Source organism: Seriola lalandi, unplaced genomic scaffold, assembly GCF_002814215.2.
Source record: "Seriola lalandi dorsalis isolate HSWRI2012SDOR001 ecotype SW California unplaced genomic scaffold, Sedor1 jcf7180002054982, whole genome shotgun sequence".
In the NCBI taxonomy this organism is placed as follows: domain Eukaryota; kingdom Metazoa; phylum Chordata; class Actinopteri; order Carangiformes; family Carangidae; genus Seriola; species Seriola lalandi.
Genome location: NW_019525531.1, coordinates 403,774 through 422,260, shown reverse-complemented (window position 1 = coordinate 422,260; position 18,487 = coordinate 403,774). Strand labels below are relative to the sequence as shown.

At 38.8% G+C, this 18,487-nt stretch overlaps 2 protein-coding genes across 4 annotated transcripts in view; one reads left to right on the top strand and one right to left on the bottom strand.

The window, feature by feature from the left end:
* Positions 1-419: 419 nt before the first annotated feature.
* gtpbp4 (GTP binding protein 4) lies at positions 420-10,750 on the bottom strand. The gene is made up of 17 exons (XM_023396674.2): positions 10,648-10,750; positions 9,454-9,624; positions 9,214-9,317; positions 8,847-8,983; positions 8,498-8,598; positions 8,189-8,281; positions 7,456-7,647; positions 6,367-6,432; positions 6,180-6,269; positions 5,962-6,072; positions 4,970-5,047; positions 4,403-4,454; positions 4,199-4,299; positions 3,176-3,373; positions 2,158-2,223; positions 1,448-1,591; positions 420-1,145 (listed from the first exon to the last, which is right to left on the bottom strand). Exons 1-17 carry the CDS (start codon positions 10,693-10,695, stop codon positions 993-995), a joined length of 1,905 nt encoding a protein of 634 aa, XP_023252442.1. The 5' UTR covers positions 10,696-10,750; the 3' UTR covers positions 420-992.
* A 3,102-nt stretch (positions 10,751-13,852) lies between these two features.
* The window catches only part of larp4b (La ribonucleoprotein 4B), a 43,967-nt gene continuing 39,332 nt past the window's right edge, over positions 13,853-18,487 (top strand). For 2 of the 3 annotated variants that reach the window (XM_023396670.2, XM_023396669.2), the window contains exon 1: positions 13,855-14,470. The gene's annotated coding sequence lies outside the window, so the exon portion shown is untranslated. Of the gene's footprint in view, positions 14,471-18,487 lie in introns of all 3 variants that reach the window. The other variant, XM_023396668.2, reaches the window with a different exon arrangement.

Sequence of the window (18,487 nt, the reverse complement as noted above, 5' to 3'; positions counted from 1 at the left end):
CACTTTTAACAATTAACTTTAAAAAATATTACATTTTCCTGTATATTCGGTATATAAAAAAAGCAAAAACAAAATGGGCTTCAAATAACGAATGAATTTTAAAAAATGTTTTTGAGGTTTTTAATCGCACATAAGCTTAGTTTATCTGGACATGCCGTTTTATCATTACTACAGTAGTTTCTAAGTGTATAAAATACATGCCTGATTAAAGAATTGACATTTACGGCTCATATAAGATGCCAACTCGTATTTTAGCAGAATCGAAGAAAATCTAAAATAAAAAGTTTCAATCTTTGCAACTCAATACAGGTACAGTAAAGGTAAAATTAAGCACAAAGCAAGGTAAATTCCAGACACGACCTTGGTTTTTCAAGATAAAAGCACACTATATGTAGGAAAAATAAGAACCTGACTGCAGCTTTTAGATCACGTGTACATTTATTTGGCTCCTCTGTTAATGAATATTTCTCAAGAGGACACTTGTACAAGAAGCATCATCACTCTATCCGAAGTAAACCCAGCATTTCCTGAGCCACATATAAACTGTAAGGCATAAAATTCGACTTAACCGCTACTGCCAAGAGAAAACCTGTGAAATTGTATACAAAATCAGTTTAACAACTGAATAATATTTCACATATTAACTGTTAATCAGGGTCCATGTTTGATCGTGACAACTGCAGTGAAAAAAACACATTAACACCATCATTGTTTTTGAGTCTCTGTTTTTCCATATAGATCTTCACAGTTTTGCAAGATTAATTCTGTGAGGAAAAGCTTAGAGAGCTGACAAACAAAAGGCATTCTATTATTATAATTACTAATCATTTAAATGTGTTGGTGCATTTTCCCAGCAGCCTCTCAGTTAAAAAGGAAAGATATTTCATGTTCTTTTTTGCTTCTGGGGAAAATGTATAGAATGAATACACAAATACTAAAGACACTCTTCCCCAAAGAGTGTAAAGGTCTCAACAGTCCAGAAAAAAGCAGTTTTATCTGCGGTCGGTGGTGCCAGACTTCCTCTTCCCAGCCAGGAGATGTTTGGGTTTGAGGTCAAACACGTGTCTGTCTGACTCTCCCTTCCTGCACTGGCGGTTCATGCCTTTCTGGGAGTTCTTCATCATTTTCTTTGCCTTCTTTGCCATCTGAGGAACAAACAAAAATAGACACGTACATGAGTTCTCGTCTAATTACCTTTCAGAAACAGGAATTTCTTTAATTAATTAGGTTTTACACTTTACACCACATTGCTAAAAATGCACATTAAACAGTCCCAAATCAACTAACTTGTGGGTTAATCTTCTATTTAACTGTGAAAGAACTGACATTTAAAAACTCCTAATAAGAAATTGTATACAATGCCTTCTGCAAAAAAGAAAAAATTCATAAACCCAAATGACTAAGCAACCAATTCAAATAAAAACTAAGTAAAGACATTGTCTCATACCTTTGGATCCCGTAAACCAGACTGGTCTCGAGGAGGACGGGAGGCGCTCTGGCTGCGGGTTTTGGAGGTCGGAGGGGCTGAAGCTTCACGCTTACGTTTCTTAGCAACGCTGCGGGACCGTCGGGCCTGTTGTGCATAGTGGCTCTGAAACACAAGAGGAAAAAACACACATGAGCTTCAGTGCTTCTGCGCATGTTCCTGTGCACTGCAGCTTTTAGAGACCCACAAAGACTTCTTCAAGACTTTCAAGGTTTTGTTTGGCAAAAGATCCATTTCTGTCATTTTTTTTTTCTTGAGATATGACGTCAAAAATGACATTGGGCAAAAATCTTAAAAACATGAAAGGCCTCGTGATTCAGCCACATTCTTGAGATGTCAGAAAATCCTGATGAAGCAACTGAAAAATTAAAAATTTTAACAGTTTTGATCCAAGGACAAAGAACGGTAACACAGAAGTTTAAGTGATAAGTTATAACTTATTACTAAAAACCTTTAAGGCAACACACATTTTCAAAAACTTCACATTCCTGTTATTTTTCTCCAGTGTTTTAGGTTTTTAAATAGCTCTACTGAGAGTACTTTAAATTCTAGACTGTCTGTAATTTTTTCACATTAATTACGTTATGAAACAGCAAATAGTCCACATGATTAATTCAATTATATCATATTATAGAGTCAATGCATCCTGCAGGGTTTTATCTAAAACTTACATCATCCTTGTCATTCATGTCCAGACCAAGGTCGCCCATCTCCTTCTCCAGCGTCTTTCTTTCAACCTGTAAATATCACACAAAAACACAGTGATGGTTAGAGTTGAATTTAAGTCAAATGTAAGCTCATGTTACAAAAGGCAAACAAGTAATATAGTCAAACAAAAGCACCAAAACAGTCCAGACAAGGGGGTGAACAAAAATGGCGACACCACCTAGAAAAATGGTTAAAATAGGGCGTTGAGTGGCGCAGTGGGTTGAGCAGGCGCCCCATGTCGGCCCCGGTTCGAATCCCGCATCGGACGGCCCTTTACTGCATGTCATTCCCCCTCTCTCTGCCTCCCCATTTCCTGTCTCTCTCTACTGTGCAATAAAGGCATAAAAAGCCCCCCCCCCCAAAAAAAATAGAGGCATTATTGGATACATGGAGTAGAAATCTGCACTAGTAGAAGACAATTTTAAGGGGATTTTCAAATTAAAATGCCAAGAGGATTGTGTCAAAATTTCATTCAATTATTTCTCTGATGTTGCACCAAAATCTGTCATGGCATAAATCAAATTAACTAGTGCACAGTTTTCCTTTAAATTTCATTACAAACACAACTGCTGATTTAATCGTCTTACATCGGGGCACACAGAGCTTCTATAAGTGCAGTTCCAATCACCATTCGTGCTCTTTAGAGAGCACCTGGGATCACCTGTAATCATAATATTTAATTCATTTTATTTACCTGGGTAGGATCATGTGAAATTAGTCAAAATAATGAGAAGTTAGTCAGTTATTTCGCTGCCTTGGTGAAAAAATTGTAATATGGGAGCACTCCAGGATTCAAGGTTCCAGGTTTTTCTTCGATATATTAAGGTTTTCCAAACTCAAATAAAACAATTTTTAAAAAATCTATTTACGCTGAGCATATCGTATCAAAATATCAGATATCATTTTCCAATTCACTACTGTAAATCGAGCTCTGATGTGCATGCGCTGAAAGGAGCTAGGGTTTGTACCGTCCCCTCTCACCTTGGTGGTGGTCCTGGGCATGCGCGGCCCGTGCACGTCCTTCTCTTTTGACTCTGCGACCATGAGCTGCTTCTTCTCGCGGATCTGTTTGGCCAGGACACGGATCTCCTGCATCTCTTCGTCTTCGCTCTCGTCATCCGAGTCGTACTCTCCGGCTCGCTCCTTCAGTTCCTCCTCCTTCTCCAGGTCCTCCAGTTTCTGTGAGTGAAGAGGAAAAACAGAAGACAGAAAAATAAATCCTTTCCATTTCTCTGCTTGACTCTTCAGGGAAACTGAGGACGCTAGGTCTCTTTAGTTCTTTAATCTTTATTTAACCAGGTAAGACTTACTGAGAATAAAAACTTAGGACCAAGATCTAAAGGGAGTTTCACACAGATAAATGTCACAAGATCAGAGTTAACAAAATTAATCTGTAAAAGCATTAATGAAATTACCATAAAGAAACCATAAAGATCAAAATACTGGCACTTGATGGACAGTCTAAAAACATCAATCTATAAATAAGATCACTGTAAAACCATTACACAATAAATATGATCAGCACAAACATTGGCAACCAGGAGACAAAGGATAAAGTTTCAGCAGCAATTATTTTAATTCTTTGCAAGAAGCCAATTTGTCCTGTTTTAATAAATCTTTTTGTTGAGAGCAACACACGTAAAAGTTAATTCATGTAGTTCAGTGCGGGTTCAGTTTCGGAGTAACTAACAGAATTTAATCCCATGTATGAAGAGCACAGCGGTCAACACATTTTCGGGGAATGCATTTGTTCAATGTGTAAATTAATTTACCCATATATAAGGTTAGAAAAACATACTAAACAAACTCACAATGGCTCAGATAAAATATGTAGAGAACTAAAATCAAATTACTAAAATGTAGTTTTGTAAATTTCTAACATGAGCTGGATAAGAGGATCCGTCAGCAAACTGCCACCACAGCCAGGAATATTTAGTCACTGCAGACTATATCAATATATTTTGTGGTAATTACAATCCACCAAGAGAGAGTGCAGAGACTCACCTTCATGATTTCAGGATCAATGTAATCTGCGATATTGTGGCCCTCCCAGACCTCAGGGATCTTGTCCTGCTTCTCATCCTCATTCATCAGATCCCAGTATTCTTTAAAATACAAATGAAACAACATCAGCGATGCAGACACAAATATGTACTTTCCACAAATTCACGGAAGCAGCTTGATTGTTGAAATAAAGATGCTTCTTACTCTGCAAGTCTAGGATGTAGTCATCGCCAAGCTCCATCTCACGGTCTCTTTCCTGTGAGGGGAACGGTGAAATGTTTTATTGTGAAATTTATATGTGAGAGCAGAAATACCACAATGCAGCAATACTCTGTTACAGACTCATTCATTCATAATAAAGTACAACAGCATTTGTATGTGAATGTATGTGTAAAGTACCAAATGCAGAACGGCTCATTTTGGAATTATACTGTATATACTATATTATTGTATAGTGCAGAGATGCATTCAAATACACCATCACTTTGATGTTGCAGCTGGTAATTATGAGGTGGAATTGAAGTACTTTATACACTGCTGCGTAATTTAATCTATCATAATACATCAGAAGTTATTGCTTATGTTTTGTATAAATAATCTGAACCTACAAAAGTAACTAAACTTTAAAACAATGCAGTGAAGAAAAAAGGCACAATATTACCTCAAGAAATGTACTTAACTACAGTACTTGATTAAATGCACTTAGTTACTGTCCTTCACACCAGTTTGCCAGTTCAGAGACTTTTTGACCTCCGGTAACACCGTACATACCAGTTTGCGTTTGGGTGCGTCCACCTCCATCGCTTTCTTGCGCATCAAGGCTCCCTCTGGGATGAACGGAGGCCTCTCCTGGAGGGGGCGAAGGAAAGAAAAATAGAAAAATCAGACTTAATAAATATCAGAAAACAGCTGAAGAAAAAAAACAAAAAACAAAACAGGTGAAATGAGCAGATGCAGTCAATTTGCCAAACTCACTGAAGCTGCATCCACAGTTTAGTTTTCAAACGCATCTCTTTTGCTACATTTACACCTGGTGTCCACACTACTCATGACTTTAATGCCTAAAACAGAGACCCTTGGAAACAATGACGTGGACACCCGCGGTCGCTCCCTGACCGGGTCTCATCAGTCTCGACTACCAGGCCTGAAAGCAACGTGAAAAACGAATGAGAAGCGTTGCTGCCCTTGTTGTCTTTGCTCAGCTGTTGTTCAGTTAACATCAGCTGTTCTTAAACTCATTACATTTCTATCACAAAACATAAGAGTGATTTGTTCAGTGCTGTTGAAGTTTGTTATTCAAGAATGTTAATTGAGTACATATGAGGAAATAAAGCAATGTTAATTCTGTTCTTCATTTATTACAAAATAATAGGAGTACTGTCAAAGTACCGGATCGATAAAAGTAGTAGTACCATTAAAATCTTAACGATAACCATCACCATACGTATGAGTGCGTCATCTTGAGCAGTTTGCCGGTTCGGACACTTTCTATATAAAGTTTGGAGAGGACATGTCCTGGTTGTCTGCAGTTCCCTGCTCAGACATCTTTAAGTTATATCGTGGATAACAGAAAAACAACTAGACACAATGCTTTTTGTTTTGAAATCTGTTTTTTTAATTTTATGTTCTTTTTTTGTTTTTATTTTTTAAAGTTCAATGAATGTGTGTTGTTTCCAAAGTCAATGACTAATAATCGTGATCTCAATTATGGTGATTATGATTTTTGCCATGATCGAGTCGCCCGAGTCGGTGACTATATTTACCTTCTCGTCCCTCTTGGCGGGCATGGCAAGGTGGAGCCGGTTGAGAACATCATGGACCTTCTTGCCCTTCATCTTGTTGTCGACACGATGTGCGAGGAGCCGGTCACAGGCCTGACACACACACACAGGAACGGTGAATCACAACACGCTCACTCACAGCTGAATACAATACTTTGTTCCTCCACGCCCGGGCGAGCCTGATCCTCTCTGCGCCTCACCTCAGTTTTGACCTGCATGACTCCCTCCTCGGTCAGGGTGCTGGTCTCGATCACGGGGATTCCCTCGGTAGAGAGGTCTGCAAAGATTTTCTAACCACAGCAAAAAGACAAACCGCCAAAGATGAAGCCATGACGTTACTGACAGTGTGCAGTCATTACCGTCGAGTCGGAACTGTGAATCACTCACCTGATTCTCCTCGGGCAGCTCGGTGATCTTCTTTACGTCACATTTGTTGGCCACAATGATGAGAGGCTGCAGGGAGCAAGGCGCCAGCATTACTTAAACTATTAAACGACTTCATGTCGCACTGTGAAATCAGTCACTTTCTTATACTATACGGTGTCCTAAATATACTGGATACTTTTCACTAACTGAGCCACTGTTGGTATCACGTTGTTAGTTCTAGGTTTGATATGATATGTTATGATATGTGTGAGAGAGAGAGAGAGAGAGAGAGAGAGAGAGAGAGAGAGAGAGAGAGAGAGAGAGAGAGAGAGAGAGAACTCACAACAAAGGTCCCTGATTAGATTACAAATGTTGTCCAAGTTCATTTGATCACCTTGACGCACCAACATTTTCCAAATTTTCAACAGCCGAGAATTTGTCGTGAAAAGTTACTTTCAATTCCTCAAGGTGAACTTTAAACTGGCTGCAGCTTCTACCTATATCAGCTGTTACACACCCACCAAGGCTTTGGCTCAAATGATAAAATGCAGAAAGGATTCATAAAAGACAGTGAACGATACAAAAAAATACAACCAGTGAAAATAGTTTCATGACAGGAGGAATTTGCCTAAAATAAAGCATTTGCTGCAGCTCAGTATAAATTGGATTAACTAATAACCGATTATACTGATCCAAACGCTGCCCATCAAACATTTCAAACATTTAACTTATGCATGGCAAGAGAAAAAAGGTATTTGCATGTTTCTGTGGTCACAATGTGGTTCCTTTTTCTTTTAATCTACTAAAAAAAACAGTAATGATAACTTCAAATTTAGAATTGATGAAATCTAAAAGATAGTTTCGTTTTGTAATAGTTTGAGGATGTGATAAAATCTGAACACAAAACATTCACAAAGAGATTAAATGCTTCACACACACACTTCCCACCATATCATGAAGAGGAATAAATCTGAGTACAAGCCATTTTCTGACATAACACATGATTGTAGAGTAATGAAGCCCCTTCTACTTCCGACAGTAATTCCAACAGTTACCTCAGGCTGCCACTTGCAGCTGTGCTAAACAGGTTAAATGTATTTACTCTCTGACCTTGTTGGCGAACAGTGGCCGGATGCTGTTAAACAGCTCCAGCTGCTCCTGCAGAGTGTGACCACACTGCTCAGAAACGTCCATGACGTAAAGAACGGCCGCTCGCAGGTGGGCCAGAGCCGTGATGGCCTGCATCTCTATGGTATTCCTTTCCTCCAGGGGGTGGTCCAGGATACCAGGGGTGTCCACCACCTGCAGACACACACACACACACACACACACAAGTTACTGGAGAATGCCCAGGCTAACAGGATCATAGTGTGGAATAATAAGGAAAACTGTCTGCACTTTTCTGCAAGCTAAACACCTTTATAATAGAATTTAAAGCAGGTGAATCTATTTTAGGATCTAAAAAGAAAATAAAGGCTGAAAAGTTTTAGCAGCAGAATTTTTTTTTTTTTAAGTACAAATGAAACCATGAACAGGGAAAACATAAGTGGCCCTACACAGTACACCACTGTTTAAGATTTTCACTTGAAATAGTGAGAAAAACATACTAATCATACACCAAACAACAATATACATGCAGCACTTTTGTTTTTGCTCCCTTTTTCCACACGTTTAAATTGTCCAAATACGTCTTGCCTGCGCTCTGTTCTTCACATACATAGAGCTCAAGCTGTTTGTTGTAACACAAAAGATACACCTGACGCAGGAGAACGTGTTAGTGGACGAGACAATGACTCCAGTGAAACATGAGTGATGTGTAACGCTACGAGCTGCAGTGTCTTACCTGCCAGCGGAGGTACCTGTAGTCCATGTGACCCACAAACAGAGACTTGGTGGTGAAAGCGTACGGCTGGACGTCAACATCTGCTCTGGTCACCTGAGAAACACAACCATTTACACCATGTTAATTATTTCCCCCCCCAAAAAAAGGGACAACCGTGGGGCTGAAACACCCTATGACAGGATTCCCATCATGATCTTACAGGGTCAAAAAACACCTCTACGTGACAAAACATAGGCATCCCCAGTGTTATCGTATCACCCTCACACACAGCTGTCACACACTAATAATAGGTCATTAGGCGCCATTTACCTTGTTGATGAAACTGGACTTGCCGACGTTGGGGTACCCGCACAGAAGCAGGGTCCTCGTGTTGGGGTCGATGGTTGGCAAACGGGACAGATGCTGACGCACTGTGGAAGACCAACAATGGAGGCATTAGTTATTTTTACAAAGTATTAAAGCAGGTTTATAAAAACCACAGAGCTGAGAAGAATAGAACAACATCAAAAAAGAGCTATTTCGGATGATTGCTAAAGACTGTGGTATTCAGTCTGTTCAAATATGACCAGAATGAATCCTATAAGTAAAAATCAATCGATCCAAGATACAATATCTTTATTTTCTGCTAAGGCCTCTGTAATGAGAGTGTTCCCCTCACCTTGTTCCAGATACTCCAGACTTGACTTCTGCCTTTTCAGGATGGTGCACATGCGACCCAGAGCGGCTCTCTTCAGCTGTTTACACCGATACAGAGAATCTCCATATTTCATCAGACGCACATAGTCTTTGGCAACACTGGAGGGTTAAAAACAACAATTGTTTGTTCACCGCTTTGACTCTTAAAGCTGGTACAAGCCTGATGACTGATAACGTCTGGATCTTCGTGTATTTATGTATGTGTGACTTGTTGTAGTAAATATTAACCAACTCTGACAACCAGCTGTCTTGTCAGGTTTGAACTGTCAACCACAGCAGTAAAAAAACACTATGCAGGGCATTAAGCGTGAGATTATACACAAACGTACTTATCAATGAGATTCTTGGCGATGTTGATCTGTCCTAAGGCAAGTTTGTAATGGTCTTTGTCGTACAGCACGTTCATCAGATCGGCGTAGAATGGATGGATGTCCTGAGGAGACAAAATTTCACAAGCTGATTTAGACAAAAATGTGTTCATCTATAAAAAAGTTCAATCTTCAATGAGTTCAGTTTTATAATAGTTATTTAAAATGATGTTTGAGATGTTACAAAGTATTCTGACTTACGTCGAGCTTGGGGAAGTCGGTGAGGATCTGGGTGAGGCGGTCATGATAGTTCTGCTGGGTAAACTTCACCTTTCGCATGTAGAAGTGTCGGATACGGTGGATCTGGTAATGCTTGTGTACCACTGTGGGTGTCTTCCTTTGCGTTTTGGATAAAGTGATGTCGATGAAATCCTGCAGGGAGAGGAAGAGTAAGCATGTCAGATAAATAACTGTATAGCCTTTTTATATTTTCAGCAAACCTTTGGATTCTATATTTTTTTTTTTATCCTAAATATGTTTGTGCAACTTTAATCTATTTGCATCATCTCTAATATAGTTTTTCCTTGACTGTCTACAATTGAACTTCTTTCGTCTTAAGTAATAATACTTGATTAAGTCTTTGAATCACTGCAAACTTTACTGTCTTGTTACTGGAACTTGTTGTTTATCAATACTGCAACACTCACTGGAACTACTATAGAACATTTCTCATCTTTTCCCCCAGAAAAGTCTCATGTAAACTGTCTTTTTAGAAAGGACTGCCAATCTTTCATTAACACATCTTTCATTTTAATACACAATGGCTTGTAAAGGACAACAGAAAAACCTTATAACAACATTTAATATTCTGTCAAAAAAATGACCAATGTCTTCGTGTCAATTCAGCATATTAGTGATACAGATAGCAGCTCTTTTTCGTGAGATAGAGTCTGCATTTTATGGCTTGGTTCCCAACGCAACACGGTATTTAAATGGACTGACTGACTTACACTGTTGGGAGTAACAGGTGAAAAACACGAGTCTACAGTTTGGTTTAATGTGTGCTGCTAGATGTGTGACATTTACTCCGCATGTAATAATCATGTGTCATTACAGGAAAAACGGGAGTCTTAAACTTCAACTTGTCAACATTGTCAGAAGAAAAGCCTTTTTGTTGCCTTATTTGTTCACGCAGGAAGACTTGACAGACTCAAAATACAGTTAGCTGGTTTCTCTCTGTTTTTCCAATATGGAAAGTTTTAATTGCTTAAAGTAGACTGACATATTTGGGACGGAAACCTGCTGCTGTCTCTGTACACCAGCACAACACGTGTTTTCCTCCCCAACAGAATCACACCATGTTTTTTCCTATTTTCTACTGCTTCTCAAAGCGGGATAACGAAGCAAGAAAAACAACAGCGGTTTAAAACACAATACACACGAAAAAAAACTCACCTTGGCGGTGGGAACCACCATAATCTTCTTGAAATTATAAAGTGCCATTTTGTCGCGACACGTTGAGGTCCGCTGACGGCACGGGGAAAGGAAAGCTCGGGGTTCCGTTTCACCCGGAAATGACGTAAAAATCACTTAAGCGAAGTTTTCTGCACATCGCCCCCTGGAGTCCAGATCGGGCAAGGGAGTTTTTTTTTCTGGCCATGGTCTGATGTGGTCTAGATGTGAAAAAAGAATTGCATTTTCACACACAGAATAACGGTTTCACAAATCCGAAACTGTGTTTAAAGACTCTTTAGCCCGTCTGGAATAATCTAGTCCTGCTTCCACAAGTGTAAGTGAAGTGGTTTTTTTATCTGGACATGGTTTGATGTGGTCCAGATGTGAAAAAAGATGTGAAATCAGACAAAGATGTAGCAATTTAAAGAATTCAAACAATTTCTCTCTTTATACTGTATTTTTCTATCTGTATAATAAGGTCAAACAACAATGTTTTTAACATTTTAACATTTTTTTTTTCCTTGCAGAGGACTTCCCCAGTAACAGAACAACATGACCTGTAAATATGTATTACATAAACACCAGTTCTTTGATTTTGTTTTACGCAATTGAATTTTAAATTAATGGAGATGAACTGAAAAAAGATGCAGATAGTTTTAACTGCTTTATTAGTTTACTTCTGTGGCTCCCAACCTATCTGAGGGCTTGTGAGATGATTAATGGGAGAGGAAAGAGGAAAAAAAATTCTGATGCAAACATTTGTGTTTATTTTTAGAATATTTCAGGTGAGTATTTATTTGTCTAACTATAGCTGTCTGGTAAATATAATGAAGTAAAAGGTACAGTAGTTTGCCCAGAGTAGTAGAAATTGAAAGAAGAAGAAGAAGTATACAATAGAAATAGTAACACCAGATTATAGTTTTTCTTGACAGCATCAAATCACATCTCTAACGTTTTTTCTTTTTTCTCTTCTTTAGTTACCATGATTATTCATTGTCTTTATTATAATTTTCCAGTGTATTTTTGTTGTTTTACTCAGAGTAATTGTTGCCAGGATTTTTTGTTATACTTCCTGAATACTGTTGTTAAAAAACAAATAAAAACAACAAGTAAACAAAACTCAACAAAAAAACAACTTAACAAGACAAGAAACATAAAAAAAACAAAAACAAAAAACCCTGTTCCATATTTGTTGTGATCAGCGGTGGTGAAGAAACAGCCAATCAGCGGGCGCCGATTTCTCTAGGCCACACCCACTCCTCCTGATCACGAGTGGGTCCGCGTGCGCCCACTACCAGTCTCGACCAATCAGGACTGCCCGCTGTGAGTGCGAGAGAGGGGGAGGGGGAGAATGGGCGGGAGCTCGGGCCCTATGTGACAGCTCCAGGTTCAGTGCTGCACCAGAGAGAGAAAAAACAGGACGAGGTCTCACTCCGCTGAGCTGACAGCAGTGCGTCTTTACTTCTCCTGCATCCAGCCCATTTTTATAAGCAAGTTATAAACACTTCTTTTGAATAACACAGTTATACGGACATTTATGATTTTTAATATATGCCTCCTGTGTAGCATTAGTAACTGGTGTAGCTATAAACAGTTAATGAATGACTGATGATCATGGATGGATTACCAAACATGTCTACAGGGCATGGGACCTCATCAGTACAATTTTCACTGAAGACATACACAAAACAACAATAAAAAGAAAATAGACAAAAGAGACATGGTCAAAAAGAGACACATGATGACCAGAAAGAGATGCAAAATGAACAAATGACAAACAATGAGATGTAAAATGTTAAACAACAACAAAGATGCAAAAAAAAAACACAGGCAGAAGTAAAACAGCAACAAAGAGACTATAAGATGCAAAATGACCAAAATAAGATATAAAATTTTGTTCAAATTGATTATAAGGAGAGGTAAAACTACCACAAAAGAAAAAGAATGACCACAAAAAATTCAAAACAACCACAAATACACAAAACTTCTACAAAGTGTAGTTGCTTTATGTCTCATGTGGAGGGATGCGGGGCCATTTATGTAATTGCCCAGGGGCCAATTGTCTCATAATCCATCCATGTTGATAAAACGGTATAATCGAGATGTAATAATATTCAATTATATATAATTACAGAAATTAACAAATCCTTATAGCTAATGTATTATAAAACAATTAATAGATGTTTGTTCACATGTAAAAATCACTCACAGGAGGGTTTAAAACTTTTTGTGTTCAAACTCAAAACTCATGAGCTTGAGGTTTCACTCTCGACCACAAAAATAGTAGTTTTACCAAAAGAATAGAAACAAAACAAAATCATAACTCAAGGCCCACTTACAAAATTATACACTAGTTATAGATGCTTCACATAACAAGTTATAGTTGTTTCAAAATATTTAAACACTTAAAATGCTTAAATCTGTTTACTGTGATGAAAATCTCATGGGACACAATTAATTAGCTTCACCTAAATCACGCTGTATAAGGAATCTCAAGGGAAGACAGTTTGTCTCTGAGCTGAAGGGTTCTTGTGTAGACCCCCCTTAAACTGGATTCTCAGTCCATGATATCATTACAACCTTGATCGCTATGGCAACTGCCGTTGGGGACTGATATAGTTTGGCTACCTGGAGACAGACAGTAAATTACTGTTTTTAGGACCTACTTATAACTCTTAACTAAAGACCCAAAGAAAGAACAATTCCATCACATTTCCAACTATCATTTTACATATCATTACACTTATATATAATTTAAGTCATTGTTCATTGAAACCTAATGGCAATTTGCAAAGGGCTGTCAAACATAGGCCTATATGCTCATAGCAGTCACATGAATCCAGCTGTAAACAGAAGTAGCCTACTGTATATAGTAAAACAGAAATGATTTCTGGTGCACCTGAATGTCTTGAAAAATTAATTTATGTTTATATACATTATTTCTCTTCATCACTTCTTTTCTGCCCTGAGCAGAATTTTTTGCCATTCATTTTTGGCCATATTCATCAAGTCGTGTACAAAGTTGAACATCTGAACATTTATTTAGCCATGAAAACAAAAGGAAATTATGAAAAATTAAATTGTACACTATAACATGAAGTAAATATACATATTTAGAATATTAACAAAAGTATATTTTGCTGAGTGAATGGCACTAACCTGTATGAAAGGTATTATTTATTTATTTTTTTCTTGAGTGATTCATCACCAAGCTATAGACGATCTTTGTGCTGCACACGAAAGGGAAAGGAAACGGCGACTTCTCCATTCCGAAACCTCCTCTCGTCTTTAGCGCTAACGAGTGTTTGATCGATCGGAACCTTTGGGGCAAGCAACGTTTATTCCTCGGTTTCAGCCAGGGCTTCTTGGTTTGCTTTTTTGACTCCCCCCTCCCATATAGCCTGCTGCCGACCGTGAGGACTTCGTTTTGAAATCCCAGGCGCCAGATTTATCGAGCCCGACTGCACAAAGTTGATAGGCAAGCTAGCTAGCTAGCCACCTAGCTAAGTCTTAGCTAGCTTGCAGTGCTGGTCGGGGGGAGCCCGTTTTGTTTTTTTTTCTTTGCAAACATTTTTTGGGGGGCGAGTTTTTGTCATCGCGCTGCAACTGGCTGTAGTTGTTTCCACTCAAATCTGAAGACTATTTGCGGTGAGGTTTAAAGCGGTAAGCCGGTTGTTCCTAGCTAGCGTGCTCGATATAGCCTGCTAGCTAATACCCTGCGTATTTAGCCTGGAAGCCAGTTCAAGGCCTCAGTCCAGCGCCACCACCAGCTGCCACTGCCGCCACCAAAGTATTTGCATTGCACCGCAGTGAGAGGTGACAGGTGAGTAAGCAACAAACACACGAATAGACGCTTTCATGTCGCTGCGCTGTGAAGCCAGGTTCGGCTAGCTATCTTGCTAACTTAATATTAGCATGATTGAAAACGTTAAGGGGAAGGAGGGGGGTTGGGGAATCCGCGAAATCACGCCGGAGGTCGCCATCTTTCACTGGATGCTGCTGCAAGCCAGCTAACCAGACATGGCTGCTACTTTCTAGCCCATGACAACTTTGTAACACAACGTAATGCTGTGTCTGCGGCTCCCCTTTACTGCTGATTTATTAGCTACTATACTTCGCTCTCAGTAAGCCCACATATGGCCCTTGGCATGGGCATGGCATGTGTGAGCTGCAGTCTTCCTCGGCTGTGTCAGCTACTAAATACGCCTGCATTGCGTCTTTAGTAGAAGTTGCAGTGTTTGACTGGTAAAGTGGATCCAAACAGACTGCCATAGCTGGTCGAAATGGCGATAAACACTGGTTCAACCCTCCCACATAGACTTGCAATATGCTTGATGACCAGCCTCCACCATCGGTTACCCACCACTAAAAATAAACTCGCTGGCCCACTGTTGCATTTTTCACCGGTGGGGTTGAACCTCGGGGTTATTTTGGAACAACAGAGTAGCATTTGGGTTGTAAATCACTTCTCGTGATTATGCAGGGGTGGAAACAAGGCGTGTGTTTTGGTTCAGTCCTTGTCTAGACGTTATGATCGACTCGGGGCATGTGTAGCGGAAATGGCATGTACTGTGACCGGGGTCAGCCTTTTTATGGGACGTACCGGGTTAAACTGCATTTCAAACCTTGTCAGGAGTCATGTATGACCCTGTATTACACAAACTTAACTTACAGTACACTTTTTTTTCAACACTTACCATGCAGCAAATTAGACTATGTGTTTGTGAAAGGTGTTGTCTCAGTTTAACAACTACAGTCTTGTAAGAATCTAATGTAGGGCTGGGCCAAAATATGATCACGTTTTTTTCCATCTTGATTGATATTGACATTTAATAAAATTAATGAGGAAGGATATACACTCAACATGTTTGTTAGACATCAAGGATACTCTACAGGGCACCCTTTCAAGGGATCTATTTAGCTTGGGATTGAAACCTAAATACGGAAATTAAAGGTTTGTTATCGTTCTAAATTATAATTTACTTCTTAATCAACAACCAACATGGTGAAACATTTATGCCTCAACAAGACAATTACACCAGTGCTTTTATGTAAATAGCATTTGGCTATTGTACACTGCTACTGACACGTATTTAGTTTAATGTACCACATAAGATAAAAATTCTTCTCTACTAAAACATGTACTTTCTGAGCTCTCATCACATGGTGTAATGACTAAAAACTTTTATTGCGGTTTGAAGTAACGTTACCACAAGATGCTTATTCACAAGCCATCGGATTGTAACATAACCTTTTCAAACAGAGGAACATTTTTGTTGTGTGTCCTGTCTTCATCAGCACAGGTTGCCTACACATCTTGCAATGTCCAGTTTCCTTATCTTGTGCAGATGTTTGACTCTAATTTTTAAGTTTCAGCATTGTATGTTTTGTTTGTTGTTTGTTTTGCTTTGTTTTTCCCCTCCCCTCGTCAGCTATGTAACATTATTGCTGTAGTCTAATAGGTTGATTGTGCAGATGAGGGTTAACCCAAACGCACAACAATATAAATTTATCAGATATTGCTCATCAGTTCATCATTGTTATTGTGGCAATTTTTTATGTCCTGTTATATTTATTAAGATCAATTTATTGCCCACCTGTAATGTAATAATGTTGTACACTGGTTTAAGTCATTGGTCTCCAAAATATTGGCCTTTTAAATCAAAGGGAATGAGTTTGGCCATTTTCAGTTAGTTATAAGTACAAAAGTCATATCATATAAATGGTTGTAGGATTTTCTTTCTCATTTAGCAGGATTTAATCCCACTTGAAGTTAAAAAAAAATGGAAAGTGACCATCGAGATTACACCTGATTGTTCTTGTACATGACAGTAGCGTTACAGTTTCCAAAACACAAGGCAAGGTGTCAGGCTTTGCAGCAGAGAAAGAGCTGTAGGAAGAAGTTTGGATCAGCTGCTCAGTTAGAATTTGTTTTTTTTTTTATTTTGAAAAAGTGGCTGTTGAATGACAAATAGTTGCTCTTTTTTGATAATTGATGGTTTGTCTTTTTTCAAACAAAAATAATAGATTATTTGTGTTTATTTATTTTGAATATTTTAGCCTCCCAAAAGAGAAGATTTGCTGCTCTTCTTCATCATTCTGTAAACTGAACATTTGGGAGTTATGGGGCTTTTTGTCAAACAAAAAGTATTTGAGGATGTTATGTTCAGCTCAGCGAAAAATTTGTAAATCAAAAAACTAATTGGCAGATGAATCAGCATTGAAAATAATTGTTAGTTGCAGCACTGATGTGGTTGCTGTAATTTAATGTCACTTAAGCCTGGTATTCATGTTATTCGCTGTGCCATGGGTGTGGCTGAAAAAACACACAAACAGCAAACAGGTTTTGAGTCTACTGTTCGGAGCAGTTTATCACACAACAGCTGTTTTGATAACTGGGTAGAATTGATGGAGAGTTGTGTTTAGCCCCATTCATCACAGTGGCAACAAACACACACACACACACACTCACACTCACACACACACACACACACCACACACACACACACACACACACACGCCATGTATGGGAATCAGTATGTGGATCAAAGGTCACCAGCTTTACAGCCATGCCATTCTTTTTCTGCTTTGTATGCAAACACAGCGAGGGCCTGTGTCAGAAACAGGCACCCGATTGTTGGGGTGGATTATCACTGCTTTACAAACCGCTCCAACAGGACAGTAACGAAGGTGTTTCCAGTGATGTTTGGACTGGGTAGTGTCCCCCTCCTCCCCTTCTTTCTCTGTAAATGTGTAACGTTGAGGTCAGATGTAGTGGAAGTAACCAACCAGTGGGACTGCTGGTGCTGAAACTGCATCCTTGGGGATGAAATAATGATGGTGAAAACCTGATCCACACACCAGTGCAGAAAAATGTCACTGTAGAGAGTAGGGCTGCAGCTAATTATTATTTTCATTATCAGTTCATCTGTCAGTTATTATCTCTATTAAACATTCAGTTTATAAAATGTCAGAAAATTTCCTCAAATGTCTTGCTTTGTCTCACCAACAGCCCAAACCCCAAAGATAGTTCAATCTGATATAAAACAGGGAAAAGCAGGAAATCTTTACATTTAAGAGGCTGAAAATTGCATTTTTCCATTAAATAAGAATAGTATATGGCTGGACAGGATCGTAGGCTATTAGCATCCTGCCTAGTGTCAGCTGATTTGAGCCCTTTATCTCTGTGCTTCTCTCCTACTCTGTGCTCACATATACAGTATTTTAATGCAGCTGAGTTCACATTAAAGCTGTTCTCATTGCCATGTTTTTCTGTTTCTGTTGTTAGACAATTGAACAAGTTTGAAACAGTGACTTAAACGCAGCCCATTAAGACTACATGTTAACCAGCAGTCGCTTCCAAGCTGCTGCTAAAATCCTGATTTTATAACCATAAACTTGTCTGACAAAATCAACAAACACATCAGTTAAAGGCAAACGCTGAGCTGTGATTTTGGTTATATTTACTGTAAAATGATCACTCAGAGAGAAAGTTTATGGAAAGTAGCAATGGTTTGTCCAAACAGTTGCTAGATTATGCTAGGTGGTTTAAAAAAAAAAAAAAAAAAAAGTTGCTAAATGTGGCTGAAAAGTCAGTTAATCTAGAGACAAAGGCGTCACGTTCACAGCACTGCTTGTTCACACCAAATCATTTTGAAAGAGCAACGAATTCTAAGGAAACTTCCAACAGTTGCTGATTGACTAATACCCAGCATTTGGCTGACCAATGAGTAAATGTATTTGTCACCTCTGTCAGAATCTCAAATCATTACCTGCACTTACTGGTTTGTATAAACAGGTAGAGGTTTTATAGTTACATTTATGTCATGTAGCAACAACC

Excerpts from the sequence above, each read along its gene's own strand:
- gtpbp4 (XM_023396674.2), bottom strand. The coding sequence starts at position 10,695 with ATGGCACTTTATAATTTCAAGAAGATTATGGTGGTTCCCACCGCCAAG. Across the intron at positions 7,648-8,188 it reads ACAGGTACCTCCGCTGGCAG|GTGGTGGACACCCCTGGTAT; the intron begins GTAAGACACTGC and ends GTGTGTCTGCAG. Across the intron at positions 4,300-4,402 it reads CTACATCCTAGACTTGCAGA|AATACTGGGATCTGATGAAT; the intron begins GTAAGAAGCATC and ends TGTATTTTAAAG.